This window comes from Rhinolophus sinicus, linkage group LG12, assembly GCF_036562045.2.
Source record: "Rhinolophus sinicus isolate RSC01 linkage group LG12, ASM3656204v1, whole genome shotgun sequence".
Lineage (NCBI taxonomy): Eukaryota > Metazoa > Chordata > Mammalia > Chiroptera > Rhinolophidae > Rhinolophus > Rhinolophus sinicus.
Genome location: NC_133761.1, coordinates 57683289 through 57700598, shown reverse-complemented (window position 1 = coordinate 57700598; position 17310 = coordinate 57683289). Strand labels below are relative to the sequence as shown.

Below are 17310 nucleotides of genomic sequence, written 5' to 3'. Positions count from 1 at the left end.
GCCCTTCACCACAGAGCTGCACAAGCAGCTGGACCAGGATTCAGAGCAGCTCGAGCAGGTGACCCCGTGACCGCTGAAGGATCTGCGGAGCCTGGCTGCTGCTCCGTGCCCACAAGACGTGCCAGCCTGTCTTCTATGTCAGGTGTGAGATGCAAGTGTGTCTGACCTTCAGAGCACACAAAAAGCCACTGATGCCAGTTTCTCGTTGGCCAATACTCACCCAGGGCCATAGAGAGAAGGGAATTCTGGGAAGTCCAGTTCCAGCTTAGCTGAGTTACCATGCTAGAAGCCTTTGGCCATCATCTCCTGTCACCTTGGCCACCCCGTTTAAGTATGGGATGTGGCCACACTTCTGTTAACCGTACATAACTTCCAAATAAAGATAAAAATAGAAAAATTATGCTTTTGCCTAATATGATTCAACTACCAAAACATATTAGGTAGACCAAAACCATATTAACCCTCTCCTCAAAAGAAGACATGAATCCCCTTTATTCATCTTTGGATGCGGTTCATTTCTCTTCTTAGTCAGACCCTCCTTTTTATACCTTATAACTTCAATATTAACATAAAAGATTAGCTAATGCTAACACTTTAATATCAGGTGATAGGGAAATGGGGAAGAGGAATAAAAAGCAAGAAATCATTGGTTAAAATGGACTCATAAGGCAGAAATACAACTATTACTGTCCTTGTTTCTGCAACTCGTCATATGGCCGTAGACGGCACTTATAATTACCTTCTTCTGCTGCTAATTCCGTGTCCTCTTTGCCCTCAGCAAACACTTGAGCTGATTTTCATGCCTTGCCTATTGAGGTAACCCACACCTTCATTCCTGAAGAGTCGGGGCCATCAGAAGTCTTGCCTGTGTTGGGTTATTGTAATTTTCCGTGGACTTCCCTCAGGACATGGGAGTAATAAGAGGTGCCGCAGAGGACCCTGCATTCAGACATGCTCCTCCTTCCGCCGTTATGTAACAGCAACCCAGTTTCCTCTTGACAGTCGGGATCTGTCACCCTGGCCAGTATAATGGCCCCCTTCTTTGCCTATTGCTTCACTGCGGTGAAGCAGTCTCAACTTGCCATTCAATGGAACATCGCGGTCACACCTGGTGAAGCATTCCTCCGTCAGGTACTGAGACTGCTGTGCTAGTAGAACCCAAAGTTGCAGAGACTAGGAAGAAAAAAAAATCACTGGTGGATCAGTAAGGGTAATAGTGATAGGAGCCACTCCCATTTCCAACTCTTGATTCCTGGACCAATGTATCCTGGCTGTGCGGGAAATGGCACCATATACTAGGCACTGATTCCGAGTGTGTATCGCTTTCTGGGAGATGTTACCCCAGCTCTGCAAGGTGTCATCACCCAGCTGGCCTCGTAACAGAATCCTCAAAAGGCGATTCCACTGCTTCAGGGTGTTGGGGAATATAATAAGACCAGTGAATTCTTCAAGCATGAGTCCATGGCCCTGCTTCATTTGCTATAAAATCAGTTTTTTTCTTAGAAGCAGTGCTGTGTGGAATAGCATGATGGTGAAAAATATATTCTGTAAGTCTGCCCGTGGCGGTTTTGGGATAAGTCTTATGGACAGGGAAGGCAAATTTATGTTTACAGCAAGTGTGTATTCCTGTGAGATCAAAACACTGCCCCTTCTGTGATGAAAGTAGTTCAGTTTAATCAACCTGCCACCAGGTAACTGACTATCCTCTCCTCTTCCTCCCGGGAATCATGGTGCTGTTTGGGGAGCTCAGTATTATTCTATGCAATTGGCAGTTTAGCCTTGGTCCGTGTTGCTAGGAAGATGGGTGGCTGGAGAATCGAGGTGACTGGTATCTACATCACGAGTGCCCTGTGGTGAGCGTTCACAAGGGACACAACTGTCCCTACATACTGTGCTCATTCAGGGTGTTGGGGTTATGGGAGAAGGATGGAAAATTGATTATTTTTACATTTAAGGTATAGTGTGCAGTTTCAATTTTAACCAAAAGAAATACAATGCATATCAGCTTGGAGTGGGGAGGAAAATTAAATCATATCCAGTGGAAGGAAGAAAAAGACAAACAATCTAAGTAAAATAATCACAAAATAAATATAAGAGGATTAAACTCTCCCGTTTAAAGAAAGGGTTTCTCAGCTTGTAAAAAAACTAATGAAACCCAACTCTAACTGTTTAAGTGACTAAAGCATGATGGCAATGAGAGGTTGGAAAAGGTGATAAATATCAAGTATATTAGTATTAATATCAGACCAGTAAGATAAAGGGCGTTATTAGAGATAAAGAAGGTCATTAACCCAAATAATCAAAGATATTCACAAGGAGCTATATTAATAAATCTCTAAGTATATAACAACATGGTCCCCAAATATATAAAACAAAAAAATGTGATATATTAAAGAAATGAACAAATAGTTTAAAAAAATCTTTTAATGATGAACCAAACAAAAATAATAAGAGTAAACGAAATTTGGACAAGCAAAATAAGTTTTATTCAATTGACATGTATAGAATTATATACTCAAAACAATATACTCTTTTCTTTGAACATATATAAAATATTTCAGCTAATGTACAATTAAGATGAATTATCCTGACTGCACATATTAGAAAATAAGGGATTAATTAGCTAGTTTTAGAAATAAAACTAAATAGGTTCAAATTAGTTTTGCAATGTGAAGAACAAGTTAAACATAAGGAAAGTAGAAGGACGGAAATAATGAAAAATCGAGTAGACTTTAATGAGACAGAAAAACAAAGAAAAAAGAGAGAAATCAGTAACCCCAAAAGCTGGCTCTTTGGAAGGATGAATAAAAGAGCAAGAGGTGGAAAGGACAGGGCCCGAGTGCCCCAGCGTGTGGCACCAGAGAAGAGGAGCAAGGAGCACTGAATAACTGTGAGGTCAGGAGGAAAATCTGGAGAGTTGTGTTGCAGAAGCCAAGAGAGTAAAGAAAGGGAGGTCAACTGTGTCAAATGCAACTGTTGGATTTTTCAACGTTGACGTAACTGCTGATCTTGACAAGACTCGTCTCGGGTTGGTGGAGACAAACATGGTTGGGGTGGGTTGAAGCAAGATTGAGAAGTGACAACAGTGCCTTACAAACACCCACAAAAACTTATTTTAAGAACTTTTTATGTGTAGGGATGCATAGAAATAGACCTGTAGTTGGGAGGGCATATTTGGCTGTGGGAGAATTTTTTTCTCTTCAGATGAGATACAAGGGTATGTATCTCAGGTGCTACTGGATGGAGTCCATTTGAGAGGACTAATTGATGTGGGTGAGCAAGAGTAAGTCCAGGAACAAAGCCCTTGAAAAGGTGAAACTGAATGGGAGCATGGGAGGTGGTTTTCACTTTTGATAACAGCAGGGGCATTTCATGAAGGTTGTGGGTAGCCTGTTGTTCTGCTGTGAGTGGAACACTGATTGGCTCTCTGACTATTTCTTATTATTAGTAAACGATAAAGGAAAACATCAGCTGGCAAGTGAGGGTATAGGAAGAGGGAGGAGAAGGCATGACCTGGAAGTTTTAGAGAAGGGTACATGAGTATACTCACAGTAGAGAGGGTTGTCAGGTGGTATTGAGTCTTCATTTGGAATTGATGGCCAGAAATGGAAGTGAAATGAGGTGTATGTGTCTCTGGGGGTGTTGAGCTGTTTAGGGGCAGGTGTGGAAGAGCATGATTGAGTTGCACAATGGTGAGGGTTTACCAGATAAATTTGAAAGAGGGAAAGCGTTTGCAAAGGAGTGGTTATAGCAAAGGATCATGGCATGGCCCCCGGGTCAGGAGATAAGTGAGACGGGACAGGGGTGACCACTAGTGAGAACGGGGAAGGGTCAGTGGATTAGAGATTTTGAGGTTGAAGAATGCTTGAACATTCCAGTGCGAGGTATTGGGCACAAGAGTTAACTGCATCAAACAAATGCTCTCAGCTTCTCTATGACAAGACTTACTCAGAGAGGATACATGAAAAGTAAAAATGTCACAAAGTCAAGAGCACAGTTTGATGATAGATTATTTCTATCAGTGCATGACAAGATGTAAGCATTTTCTGGAAAGGTTCTTACTATTCTCAAACACATGGTCAATTTTGTTACTGTTGTCTCAGTTATAATTAAGAGCTTCTGGAATGATAAATTGGGTTTGAGTGAACCCAATGTGTCAGTGAGTAACAGGTCAAGTATTCTGCATTTGGAGTTTGCTAGGCAGCTATTAATTGTGCTCTGTTCACTTCTAATGTTCCAGATTTCAGAATTTCACTGATAAAATAAAAAGTAAATAAACAAATAAACAAAAGTTAAAACCTTTTGGAAATGGAAGGAGGTTGCCAACTTCTCGTCCAGTAAGTGGGAAAACTCACCATGAGCTATCAACATAATTATTTCAAAGAAAGGCCAGCAAGTAGCAGGACATGACCTCCGAATAAAGGATGGCCCGTCACCAAAGAGCATTTGGCAATCTTATCCCAGCATATGCCTATGCATTTACATACACACCCAAATATATTTTCCTTACTTTCCTGAGGACCTCTGGAAACTTCTGTCTATTTGGGATGATTTCGGAAACACCTAACTTGATTATGGAAAACCTGGGCAGTAACCTAGTTTGCCTCTTGGTGATACAATTATCGACAAAACCAGTAGCCAAGGTAGAATGTTAGCCATAAGGAATTAAGTAATTTGAAGGTCCACATAGAACCATGTGAGGATTTCCGTTAAATGGTCAGGACCCTTTCCAAACTCCCACCTCTCCTAACCCAGTTGCATTTTGTGCATATCCGTACCTCTCCTCATACAAGTGTAAGCAGGTAACTTGGCTAGAGGCAGACAGGAAAATACGGCACAAATTACTTGGCTAACTGGGACTGGCAATTTCTAACAGTAGAAGGAAAAATTCTTGTAAGCAGTAAATTAATGTAATTCTTGATTTTGGTGAATAGTAAGTAAAACCTGCAAAGACAATGAAGAAAATTATTTGAGGAGATAACACAAAAGCTTGAGTTATTTACCTGATAATCACCTGAATAATAATGGCTAGCATTTATTGAATGGCTACAAAGTACCTCCCACTCTATTGTGTATTATTCATCTTTTTACTGAACAAATATGTGTTGCGTTCCTACTTGTGTGTATCGGGCACTGAGTCTAGGCACCTGGGATATAGAAGTAAATAAGACAGTCAAAAATTTTACTCTTGCAGGGGAGGCCATAGGAAAACAGGCAGTTTTTAAAACTACCAATGTCAGATCGTAGTGAAGTGATATGAAGAAAATGAAGGAGAGTTAAAGGATGGAGAGGAACAGGCGGAAGGATCTTAGAAATGGTGGTCGGAGAAGGTCCCTCTGTGCAGTCAAGTGACAGTTGAACCTACCGTGTTTCCCCAAAAATAAGACTTAGCCGGACCATCAGCTCGAATGCATCTTTTGGAGCAAAAATTAATATAATACCCGGTCTTATTTTAGTATAAGACGGGGTATGATATGATATGATATGATATGATATGATATGATATGATATGATATGATATAATATGATATAATATAAAATACTAGGTCTTATATTAATTTTTACTCCAAAAGACGCATTAGAGCTGATGGTCCTGCTAGGTCTTATTTTTGGGGAAACACAGTAGTTTTTTAAGTAGGTACTATTATCACACCATTTTCTACTGTGGTAACCTGGGAATACCCAAGATAAATATCCTGTCCAAGGTCACACAGCTAATAAGTTGCAGTGCCAGGATTCAAGCCAGGCAGCCTGACTCCAGACCCATTTCTCTTAATCACTATGGTGAAGCGCATGGAAATGAATAATTAAATCATGTTTTCAATGGAAATGTTTTATTTGAACCCAGCCTTTTTTTTTTTCTTTAAAAATAAAAAAACAGATAATCATGTTTATACAGACTGAATGTATTCCTTCAGTGTGTTGACTTCCTTTTGGCCATTTCCTTGTAAATCAGCACATTAGAGGACAGAAGTAGAGAAGAGAAAGGTTGCCAAGTTAAAATGGATTGCATACTTATTTATTAAAAACCTTAGTTTGGTGAAGGACAAAGTAGAAAGCATTGCATTAAATGGCTCGTAAATAGCCCGTGGATTTAATTTCTCCCTATTCGCTGTGATTTTCATTTAATACAAATACTTCAGAGTTTCTTGTTTTATGATTGGTCTATAACTTCTTTTTCTGGGTTGGAGTGAAGCTGTATTCAACTAAAGGCTGTTTCTTCTCTGATGAGTATTAGAGACTGACTGTATTAAGGATACCCATTCACAGATCTGTGCAATGATCACGCGTTCATGCCACACACGAGAGCCTGTCGTAGGCCAGGTATCTTGTACAAAGTGTTCTGCTTAGCATGAAACAAGCAAGGCAGCACTTTTTATCTGCCCTCTGGAGATGGATGATTAATTATTATTAAATTATATTGATAATCGCTAGAAAGGTGAAAAACCAGATGAATATGCAGGTTGTTTCCTATATGCTTTATCCACATAGGTTCCACATGGTACAGGTGGGTGAAAGGAGATCTACTGCATCACAGGTCTGGCGACCTGAGAATAACTGCTTAATGTTTGCAAACAGTTCTAGTGGACAGAAAAACAGCACTCTGTGTACCTAGCTTATTAATTACCATTTCATATCAAAACTGTATTCGTTTTTCTCACTAACCTTTAATATTTAGGGTCATTTCTTATCATTCTGTTTATTCCTCAGCAATTGCTGATTCTCCATGAATATTTGTTAAGTTAAACTAAACAGTGTGATGTTGAAGTGGTTTCATCTTATTCCTGAAATAATACTTTTTTTTTTCACCCAAGAGAGTTTATTCAGTTACCAAAGAGGAAATTGTCCAAAATAATTTCCTCTTTATTTTCAACTTCTTCTTTAGTAAACCACATTTTTTTCTTTTTTCTTTTTCTTTTGAGGAGGAAAATTCTGCTCATAATTTAGAGCAGCACAAAGCTACGTATTTTATGCAAAAGTCTGTGTGTACCAAGTGTGTACCAAGGGTTCTGCTTTTCTATTTCAGTAAGGCAGTGCTTGCACTAGCTCTTGCATGAGTCAAATTTAGGGGGGAAATTGGTACACTTAATCACATCCATCAGATATTTTTCCATTCTGTTCTCACTGAGCATTTACTCTGTAGCTCAGAGTCGTGCTGGATGATCGTTTCCCTCAGCAGTGACCATTGCTTGAGGCCGGTGAACGTCTGTCACGAGCTAACCACTGATTCTGATGATGCCAATACTGTGAGGTCCTTCTGGGAGTGGTAATATCCAGAGAATTCTTTTTTAACACTTGCTCGGGTAAACTGGTCCATAAGCCCGACTTGTTGAAGTTGTCTTCCATGTTTTAGAGGAAGAGCAGGAAACACTAAGAGATGTGAGTGTGCTGTGCTTGCACGATTCTGGGAGGTGGGCTATGTGGTGAGCTCCTCATCCTGGATCTGGAGCCACAGAGCATGAGTGGGAGTGGGTGGAGGCAGAGGCCTGCCCAGCCCAGAAGCTCTGGCCATGGACTCAGCCGGAGACTGCCAGTGTCATGGTGGCCGGTGAGAGATGCCAGGGGGTTTCTCCTTGTCCGTGACCTGAGAACTCTCTCATCAGACCTTTGATCTCTCCTCTACCATCTTGTTTTCAGTTATATGCAGACCTGGGTGGACAACTACAGGCCTCTGGTTACAACAGAGCCCCACCCGTCGCATGAATGAGAGCCGATGAGGGCACAGGTTCCCTGTGGACAGTCGGCTCCCAAAGGGAGACGGCTTCCGGTGTTTCCAGACCCGGTGAATGTTGGGGAGGAGGGAGGGTTAGGGAGGTAACGTAACATTTACTGAAGAGCATAGGCTTTAGCATAAGACAGACCTGGCTTTGACTCCTGGAACTGACCTTGACTGGTTGTGTGGCCACTGGCAATTTGTTTTACTTGCCAAGCTCTGATTTCTCATCTATAAGATGAATAGTGTTATAGCTTCTCAAGTTTACACTGAGGATTAAATAAAGTCATGTCTGAAAAAACACTTACCATGGAGGACACTGTCAGTGTTGAGTAAATGATGGCTGCTATTATTATCATTATTGGACTGGTGGGTAACATTATTCCTGTTTTCGAGGAGTACAGCTAATGGTCCGTGTATTCTGGTCATAGCAAGAGAAAATGAGGGAGGAGGGGCGAGATGAGAGAACCACCATTTAAGACATAAATAGAGGCTATTTCATCTTGAGATACATATGTATGTATATGTGTAGAGCAAAGGGGAATGTGTATCAAATAGGTCAAACTAAACCTCCCTGAGAGAATAGCGGGCTAGATTTTGCCGGGCCTACCTAACAGGCCTTTATGAGGACTTCGATTTTTACCCTGAGTACAATAGGGCAAGGTTAGATCAGGGAGACATGAAACGAGGCTGTCCGGAGGCTAATGCAATAATCCAGGTAGTTCAGACTTGGGTGGTAGCAATAGGGAGGGTGAGAGTAGCTGGATTCCGGATATATTTTTAAGGTAGAGCCAATAGGATTTCCTGACAGATGGAATGTGAGATGAGGTGGGGGGTGGAAGTGCCTGAGTTAAGGATGACCCCACAGGGTTTGGTCTGAGCTCCTGGAAGGATGGATTTGCTGTCAACTGAGATGGAGGAGACTGGTGGAGCAGGTTTTGCAGGAGTTGGGGATGGAGATCAAGTAGGGACATGTGGAGGCCGAGAGATCAACAGGCGGCATCTAAGTGACATGTTGAGGTGGCCGTCTGGAGTTTGGGAAAGGTGGCAGAGATAGGAAATTTGCAGCCGTCCGCATGTGCATATTACTTACAGCTCTGAGGCTCGATGGGACCACCAAGGGAGTTAATACAGTGTACTCAGAGAAGGCGGATACCAAGTCTGACTTCCTGGGGCCCTTCACTGTTAGGAAGTCAGGGAGAAGGGGAACCAGCAACAAGGTCTGGGAAGGTACAATCCGCAGGAGGAGAATGTGAGAGGCAAGTAAAGAAAGTGTTTAAAGAAGGAACAATGGATCAACTATTTCAAAAGATGCTTGTATGTCAAGTAAGATATTTTTCCTCTGTTCTGGTCTCTGGTTTTCATCCCCTCCTCACCCCCCATTTTCACTCTCTTGTTTGAGACATCGTCTGGAACAGACGTTGTTAACAGACGTTGGACTCACACTGCCGGGGATTCAATCCCAGCTCTGCTGTTGAGTAGATAGCTGAGGAGCACTGGCAGCTCTGTCAGGCTGGCTCCCGTGTCCTTTTGACACAACTTCATTAATAATTGCCTACTCTCTTGCTTCTCACACCGGATGTCCCAGGTTTGTCTGGTAAATCTTCTGCCCCCTCAGACCTGGAATCAGCCATTTTTCTCAAGAGGGTGCCATTGTAACTGGGTTATTAGTATTTCTAGGCCTTTTTTGTGGACAGAGTCAGGAAATGGGCATTTTGTTAAAGTAAAAAAACACCAGTTCATATTAATATTTTTCCTTCAAATTTAATATTGTATGATTTTTGCTTTGATTTTATGTTGAAAATTTTAAATAACATTAATATATAATTATTTGCGTTATCTTATATACGTATATAAAATAGTCTCCAAATAATATCACTGTTGATCAGATTACTGAATGATATTGAAGAGTACTTTGTTTTTGTCTATAAGTATATTCCATTAAGGATACACAGGCAAAATACAGTTCTAATGTCACTTAAAATAATTTTCTGGTTATGTTACTAATTTAGCATATAATTAAGTTCATTTGTTTCATTTTGTTTTAAATATTTCAAGATTACTTTTTTCTTTCAGTTTTGATTTTAGGTTTTGAATGTTTAGACTATTTACATGATTTTAAATTGAAGCTATATAACAAGGTATATTCAGAGATGTCTTACTTCCCTGCCTGTCTCTCATTCCTGTTCCTTCCCTCCCATCTGCGTAGCCATTTTCATTAGTTTTCAGTTTACCCCAGACAGTGTGTGTGTGTTGGGCGGTGGGGGGGTTGCAAATATAAGCCAACATGTATATATATGTTGTAGAATACATTCATCTAAAGTGTTTTTTTTCTTTCCTGTTTCCTGGAGTAGCTCTTATTCATGATTTCTTCATCTGGTTCTCCCTCCCTCCACCATCCAGTGTGGCAGCATATGTGCCGTGTTGGAATCCCTTACGTATAGCTCATCCTCTGAATGGGGAGTTTCCTCTAGACTTGCTCTTTGCTCAAGGATAATGTAGGTGGATGCTCCTTGATTCACCTCCCCATTCAGTGGAAATAGAACTTGAGCTGACGGTGGGTATAAGTGTTCATAGGTTTGTAGTCTCTTTTCAGTTCCTCAGCAGCTTGAGCTTGAGGTAAATGGTGAGTGGTGAGGGGAGATTAGGGCAGAAGGGATCGGGTGACCTCAGGTAAAGGTGTGCAGGTAACCTCACGTAAGGTGCATTTTCTTAGAACAGTTTCACTGAATATTAAGGGTTTTGCCCATCTAGCCCATAGCGGAATGCACCTTGGATTTTGTCCTGCCTTTCCAGAATGAGCAGATTGACAGTTCTTACTAGTTAGGAAGTTGAGCTGGAGAAAGTTAAGATGCATCTAGAGCACCAGGCCCAATATTAATAAAAATACATTAGAAGAAGAAAGTGTTCCCTCTGCTCCCATTTTCCAGCCCCTTAGTTCCTGTTCCTAGAGAGAACTTACTTTTTATCTCTGGTGTAATCTTCCGGAGATAGTCTGTGCTTATCAAAGCATGCGCGCACACACATATACCCTGCATGTAACCCGTTTCCTGTTGATGGACATTTATGCTTGTTTTATTTTTTGCTATTATAGAAAAGACTGCAATAATTATCTCTGCATGCAATTATTGTTTTAGCTCATTTGTGACTATGTCTGTAAAATAAATGACTAGAAGTAAAATTTCTAGTCCAATGACTGTAGGAGTTTATTTGATAGATATTGTAAGATCCCTCGATGATATACGAGTGTGCCTGTTTCTGTGATAGCTTTACCGACTAATGCTGTCAAACTCTAATCTTTGCTAATCTGATAAATTCATTTCAATGTAGCTTTAATTTGTATTTAATTTATTATGATTGACTATCCTTTTGTATGTTTCAAAGTCATGGATACGTCCTTTTCTGTGAACTATCTGTACCTAACCTTTGCTTGTTCTTACTTTCTCATTGAGAGTTTTTTATTGATTTGTCAAAGGTTTGCATATTAAAAAAATCAACCGTTTGCTACCTGTTACAGATATTTTTCTCAGTTTATTATGTATCTTCTTTGATTTAAGGGCAGTTTTATAAAAACATCCAGTGTTTTTTTTTTGTTTTTATGATGTCAAAATTTTTTATGGCTTTTGTTGTGTGTCACAGTTAGGAAAGCATTTCCCATGCTGAGACTATAAAAACAGTTGCTAGCCTGTTGTTTATTTTTTCTAGTCCTTACTTTTATGGCTTCTTAGTCTTTTTTTTTTTTTACATTTATGTCCTTAATCCATTGAGAATTAATATTGGTGTAAGGAGTGAGACATCACTTTTAGAGATCTAACTTAATTTTTTTTCTAGTTGTTATAATACCATTCATTGAATAATCTATTATTTCCCCATTGATATGAGATACTAACAACATTGATATTGGCATATCACTAATTCTCCCTTGTATTTGCATCTATTCCTTAGATAAAATTTTATAAAACTGTCGTCACCTGGAAATTCCATAGAATTTCCTCTTCCTTTATTGTTTTATCATTCATGAGTCACAATTTAATTGTAATGATTTTCTGGTTTTCAGTAAGTCATGATTCTAAAAAATTCAACCTTCTGGAACAAATCCAAAAATAAGTGGGAAAATGTTCCTTTGTACCTCTCCTATATCCAACTGAATTATTGTTTATATGTGAAGTTAAAAATAAAGAAAAATTAGCTGCAGTGATTCAGACAGTATATTACCTACACCATATACCTATCTGAAATATTTTTGCAAACTGGAAAAAGTGAATCTAAGAAAGGGAAATGCAGGGATATAAGAAACTACCATGAATAATGTAACCAGTGAAAATTATTGCTAATTAAAAATAATTTCTAATGTGGCTATGAGGTTTAATGCAATTCTTTAAAAAGTTTTAAGAGTAGAATAGGCGCTTGTTTAAAAAAATCTGAGAAAATGCAGAACAATGTCTGGTGGTTTTAACAAAGCCTCCGATACTGGTAGCATCTGGTGCGTGTCTTGTAGTGTCCCTAATCCAGTCACCCGTATCTCTGACTACCAGTACTTCGCCATCTAGCAGCTTTCTCAGCTAGTCTTGCTGGGATTATTCTCGCATCTCATCGGGCCCTCCAGTATATGGGCCTTTACTGCTCCCCATCCGTCCACGCTTTTTTTGTCTTCATTTCTTTCACTGTCCAGATTAGACTTTATGATCCATCATTTCAGTAACTCACCAATAAACTAACATGTTTTGCCACTTTCTCGTTGTTGGGTACACCTGTTTGGCAAACTTCAGACCAGGAAAAACTCATATACCTGCTTCCTCAGATCTGTCCCTGGGTGCTTGAGTATTACTGAGGAAAAGATGCGACTGGACAGATTAGATCCACAATAAATTCGCGGTCACCAATCTCAACTAGACTTCCAGTACTGCCCAGTAGCCCTCTGGGCTTTTTCGGTTAACTCATTTTTCCTTTACAGAAATCATTTCAGGTCTCTGCTCCTCTCTGCAAACCAGTGGCCTCTCTTCACTCTTAGCAGGTACCCTTCCTTCCAACCACACAGAGAAAGTACGAGCCATCAGATTGGAGCTACCTGGGCTTCCTACTGTCAAATGTACACACCTTTCTACATCTAGACCTGATTTCTGTTCCTTTCTGTTTGTTATAGAAGAGATGTCTTTCTTCTTGCATTAGGACACTCTCTCCATCTTTCCTCTGCATCTTCTCACTTTCCACCTTCCCAGGAAACGTACTCAACTTTTGCCGCTCTTGTTGCCATAGCTTCTCTCTCTCCACTGGATCCTTCTCTTGGCATTTAAACATGCTCGTCTCACCCATCTTAAAACAAGCAAATGAACAATAACCTCCTCACTGTACCCCTGGCACCCTGTTGCCTCTTCTTCAAAGTCTGACTTCCCAGGGGCATTATCTGCCCTCGCTACCTCCATTTCCTCATTTTCCACTTTCCCCCCACCTACTGCACTTGACTTTTCCCCTTAAAATTGTTTAAATAACCACCAGTAGGTTAGACCCTTGGGGTGGAGCTCCTAAATTGCTATAGGAGAAAAAAAAGGAACAAAGAAAATCTGATAAATATAGGAAAAATAAAGCAGAAAACACAAAACACAAAACAAAATGCAGAAATAAGACCGCATATGTCAGGGATTACAATGAACATAACAGGTTAAACTCTATATTGTGTGATCTAGTTACGTAACATTCTAGAAAAGCAGTAGTTTCAGAAAGCAGATTAGTGAAACGAGGGCATCAACAACAAAGGGGCACAGGGAGCGTTTTGGCGACATGAAACGTTTCACACATTTACGTCGTTATGGTGTTTCATGACTTTATGTGTTTGTATCCTGAAATCCAGTGAATTTCATTTTGTGTTATTTATACCACAGTGAAGCTGACAAAGTTTAATAGAAGCGTCATACTATACTATTTGGCTTCCAGTGAGTTAGTATTTACAAGTCATCATGTAAACACGATACTTTTTAACTGAAGTTTTAATTACATTAGGAAGATGAGAAGAGGGAAGGGGGCTAAAAGATCTTAATCATAGTCGACCCTCGTAGGAAATTGAGAGAATGTCTAAGACCGGTGAACCAAGAATTAGCAATGAAAGCATTTTGTTTAGAAACATCTAAGCAAATGCTAGAAGAACAAAAGGAAGGGAAAAGGCTCTGGGAGCTTGAAGTCTGAAGGGTGGTCCAGGGGGCTGACATTTTTTCTTAGTAGTCTATTAGAGTTACTTGATACTATCGACCATGTGTGTATATCATTTTAATAAAAATTAATTTAAAAATTGGGGGTAATGAATTGCTAGAAATAACTATAGCAAAACCAAAAATGGGCACCGAACCCAACTTAGGTGAGGGGAATAGACGCACTGATAATATGTGTGGCTTTTCCTGGGTGGTGATGTCTCAGCTGAATATGAAAGGGTGAGTTCAGAGTTCACCAAATTATTCTTTATGAATGTAATTGACTAATAATGCTGTTTCTTCCCTCTTATAACTTTGTAGAACTCAAGTAGTGCTTCCAAAAGATTGTATTGACGTACTTGCATTTTCTAGGTTTATATTCATGCCAGTGGTGGAAAGATGATACAAATAAATCTTTCTCCTGTCTATTTTTCTTCTTATAAAGCACTGCTGGTCTATCTAGCACTACAATAACATTGAATGAGAGTGTTTAATAGGTTATTCTCATCTTGTTTCTGTTTTTATGGCTTATCACTGAGTGCTACTCTATGATTTTCAAATTGAGGTGATAAACTAATATTTTTCTTGTATAGAGTTAACTTTGCCTTCTGGTCATGTACTTAATTTTATCCTGAGCTGAGTGTTTAAAAAATTAGAAAGTAGTGACATATAGGAAAATGGCTGAACTTGAGCCATGCTTTGCATGAGACTGGTAATGGAATCGTCATCTTTATGGTGGCTTTAAGAACTTCCTGATCACAAATTTTTAGGCAAGCTTTGGTCGTGTAGATAGGACAACATGAGTCAGAATTAGTTACTTTGCAAATCAAAGATATTCCCCTCTTTTGCTAATTTGTTCTACTCGCCTTCAGCTCTTTTTAAGAAGCCATTTCGATTCACAGCGCAGTGGTCAGGCGTCTACACAGGCTATGAAGTGGTCTCCTTAACAAGACAAGTGCTCGTCTGACACCCGGCATAATCTTTACAACATTATTAATTATATTCCCCAAACTGTCGTTCATGTCCCCGTGGCTATACTGTGACTACTGATTTGTCCTTTCTAATCGCTTTACCGTCGTCCTCATCCCCGCCGCCCTCCCATCTAGCAACCATCAGGTTCTCCCCACTATATCTCTGAGTCTGTTTCTGTTTTGTTTGTTCGTTTATTCTTATTCTGATCCCACGTATAAGTGAGATCATATGGTATTTGTCTTTCTCCATCTGGCTTACTTCCCTTAGCAGACTGTTTTCTCTAGGTCCACCCATGTTGTTGCAAGTGGTAAGACATTTCGTTCTTCTTTATGATTGAGATGTGGAATAGAGCATAGGGAGTAGAGTCAATGGAACAGTAACAGCTGTATACGATGTCAGAGGGGTCGTAGATTGGGAGGGGGAGGGTTATCACTTTGTGAGGGGTATAAATGTCTGTTGTTTTGTACACCTGAAACTAAAAAAAAAAATAAAAAAAGGTACCAGTTAGAGGAAGACGTTCTGGTTACATGTGATTCTGTTTTCACAAAAGCAGCTAGAACTGCTATGCATGTAGGAATGTAGCTAAAACTGATGTGAGCAGGAGCTGGTGAAATGCTTCCCTGGGCGGTTAGGTGCTGGACCTGCAGGGGGAGAGGCCATGCTGGCCGTCGCCCTTGTGGGCTAGTGTGCGACAGACACAGCGACACCGGCGCCAGAACCGCACTGAGGAGCTGTGCAGTGGGCATCCATCTGGTCACGGAGCCAAGGCTGTCAGTGGCTCTTGTTTGGGCACAGGAGGCTGAGAGAGGGGGTCAGCAGGAACTGATTCGACACACAGCTGACGTGGGCAGCTGGTTGGTCAATGGCCGAGTTATATGGCCAGTAAATGAAAGAGTGGACATGACCAGGATTTGGTCTAGTTTCGAGAAACAGAACTGTACTCAGGAGGTTTTTGTCTTGGCATCAAAGACGTTTTAATGAAGAAATCCTGGACTGTGGTTGTTACCCCTTCAACCTGAAGGGCTAACAACAGCCTTAGAGGAGTGATGGCCTACGGGGCTTCTATCTGTCTAACCATTTGTAATCCAAAGCATGTACCTAAAGCTATGCAGAGCATTTCATTTTAAATAGTTATATTCCCCCTGGCAAACAGAGCTAAAGTCCAGTAGAAATTATAAATAGAATGCTCAAATTTAAAAATTGTGTAGTGCAATGTATTTTCATTGACGATGAATTAGTAATGAAAATGATTTGTAGTCTTTTTAACTGTTCTTTTATAATTGAACTAACAATGAAACCTTGTAACCTTTTTCTTAGCATACATCTGTGGATGGATATACTGAACCACATATCCCGTCTACCAAATCGAGTAGCAGACAGAACATCCCTCGGTGTAGAAACTCCATTACATCAGCTACAGACGAACAGCCGCACATTGGAAATTATCGTTTACAAAAAACAATAGGGAAGGGAAATTTTGCCAAAGTGAAATTGGCGAGACATGTTCTAACTGGTAGAGAGGTAAGTTTTTATGATGCGTTTTAATATTTACTTGAATATTGAATATCTACCTTTCCAGAGTCTTGTTAACAACCTTTCCAATAGCTGATGCTGGAAATAGATGACAGTTTCAATATGGTAAATAATGGAGTATGTGTGAGTGGAACACACACACAGAGCTATATCATAGCATAAAAAATTGACTTTTTAACGTGCAGAAAAGAAACATCCGTACATAGCAGCGTCTCAAAGATCAGGTCTGATGCAAGTGAGCTTTTCTCAGACTTGTCTTTAATTATATGGTTTCTGTAAATATTTCTGGTTACATTTGCTACCCAGCCCCAAGATCAGGGCTAGGGTAAGTTCTTATTAATTACTGCAGAAGATAAATTAGATATAAATATGTAGAAAGTAACCCACTAATTTTTATCCAGTTATAGACCACATTGAGCAAGTGTTGTTTTTCTCAGGTAATAAGAGAATTGGGTTTCTAAAATCCCATGTGTTTTAAGTTGTGTAATGTAGCAAAATTTTATATGTTGAATAATTATTGATATATTTCATAAATTATATGTTAAAGATTACAAATAGTTGAAATCTAATGCTCTATATTACATAATGTTTACTGGATCCAGTTAGGACATTATGAAAAATCTGTCATAAATGTTTTTAGGAGGTTCTCATTTTGCTTTTTACATAATATTACTGTCACTTCCAGTTACATTGAATCCTCTCTTCCATTCTAACCTCAGGAGCTGTTCAAATACAGGCTATATTAGGCAAAGACTTAGAGGACATTCAAATCCATTTTGTTAGTCTGCTGTAAGTAAGCTTGGGTGTCCAATTTTTCTACTCATGTAATCATTTTATTCACTTAATACTTAAGTTACTGAAAATGTATAAGCCCCTACCATTTGATAATTGTAACTTATCAGGATCATG

General features: G+C 39.7%; 1 protein-coding gene across 5 annotated transcripts in view; it reads left to right on the top strand.

The window, feature by feature from the left end:
- The window catches only part of MARK1 (microtubule affinity regulating kinase 1), an 88713-nt gene that overhangs the window by 17306 nt on the left and 54097 nt on the right, over positions 1 to 17310 (top strand). For all 5 annotated transcript variants that reach the window (XM_074317006.1, XM_074317007.1, XM_074317010.1 and 2 more), the window contains exon 2: positions 16186 to 16389. In XM_074317006.1, the coding sequence (XP_074173107.1) occupies positions 16186 to 16389 (204 nt within the window). The remainder of the gene's footprint in view (positions 1 to 16185; positions 16390 to 17310) is intronic.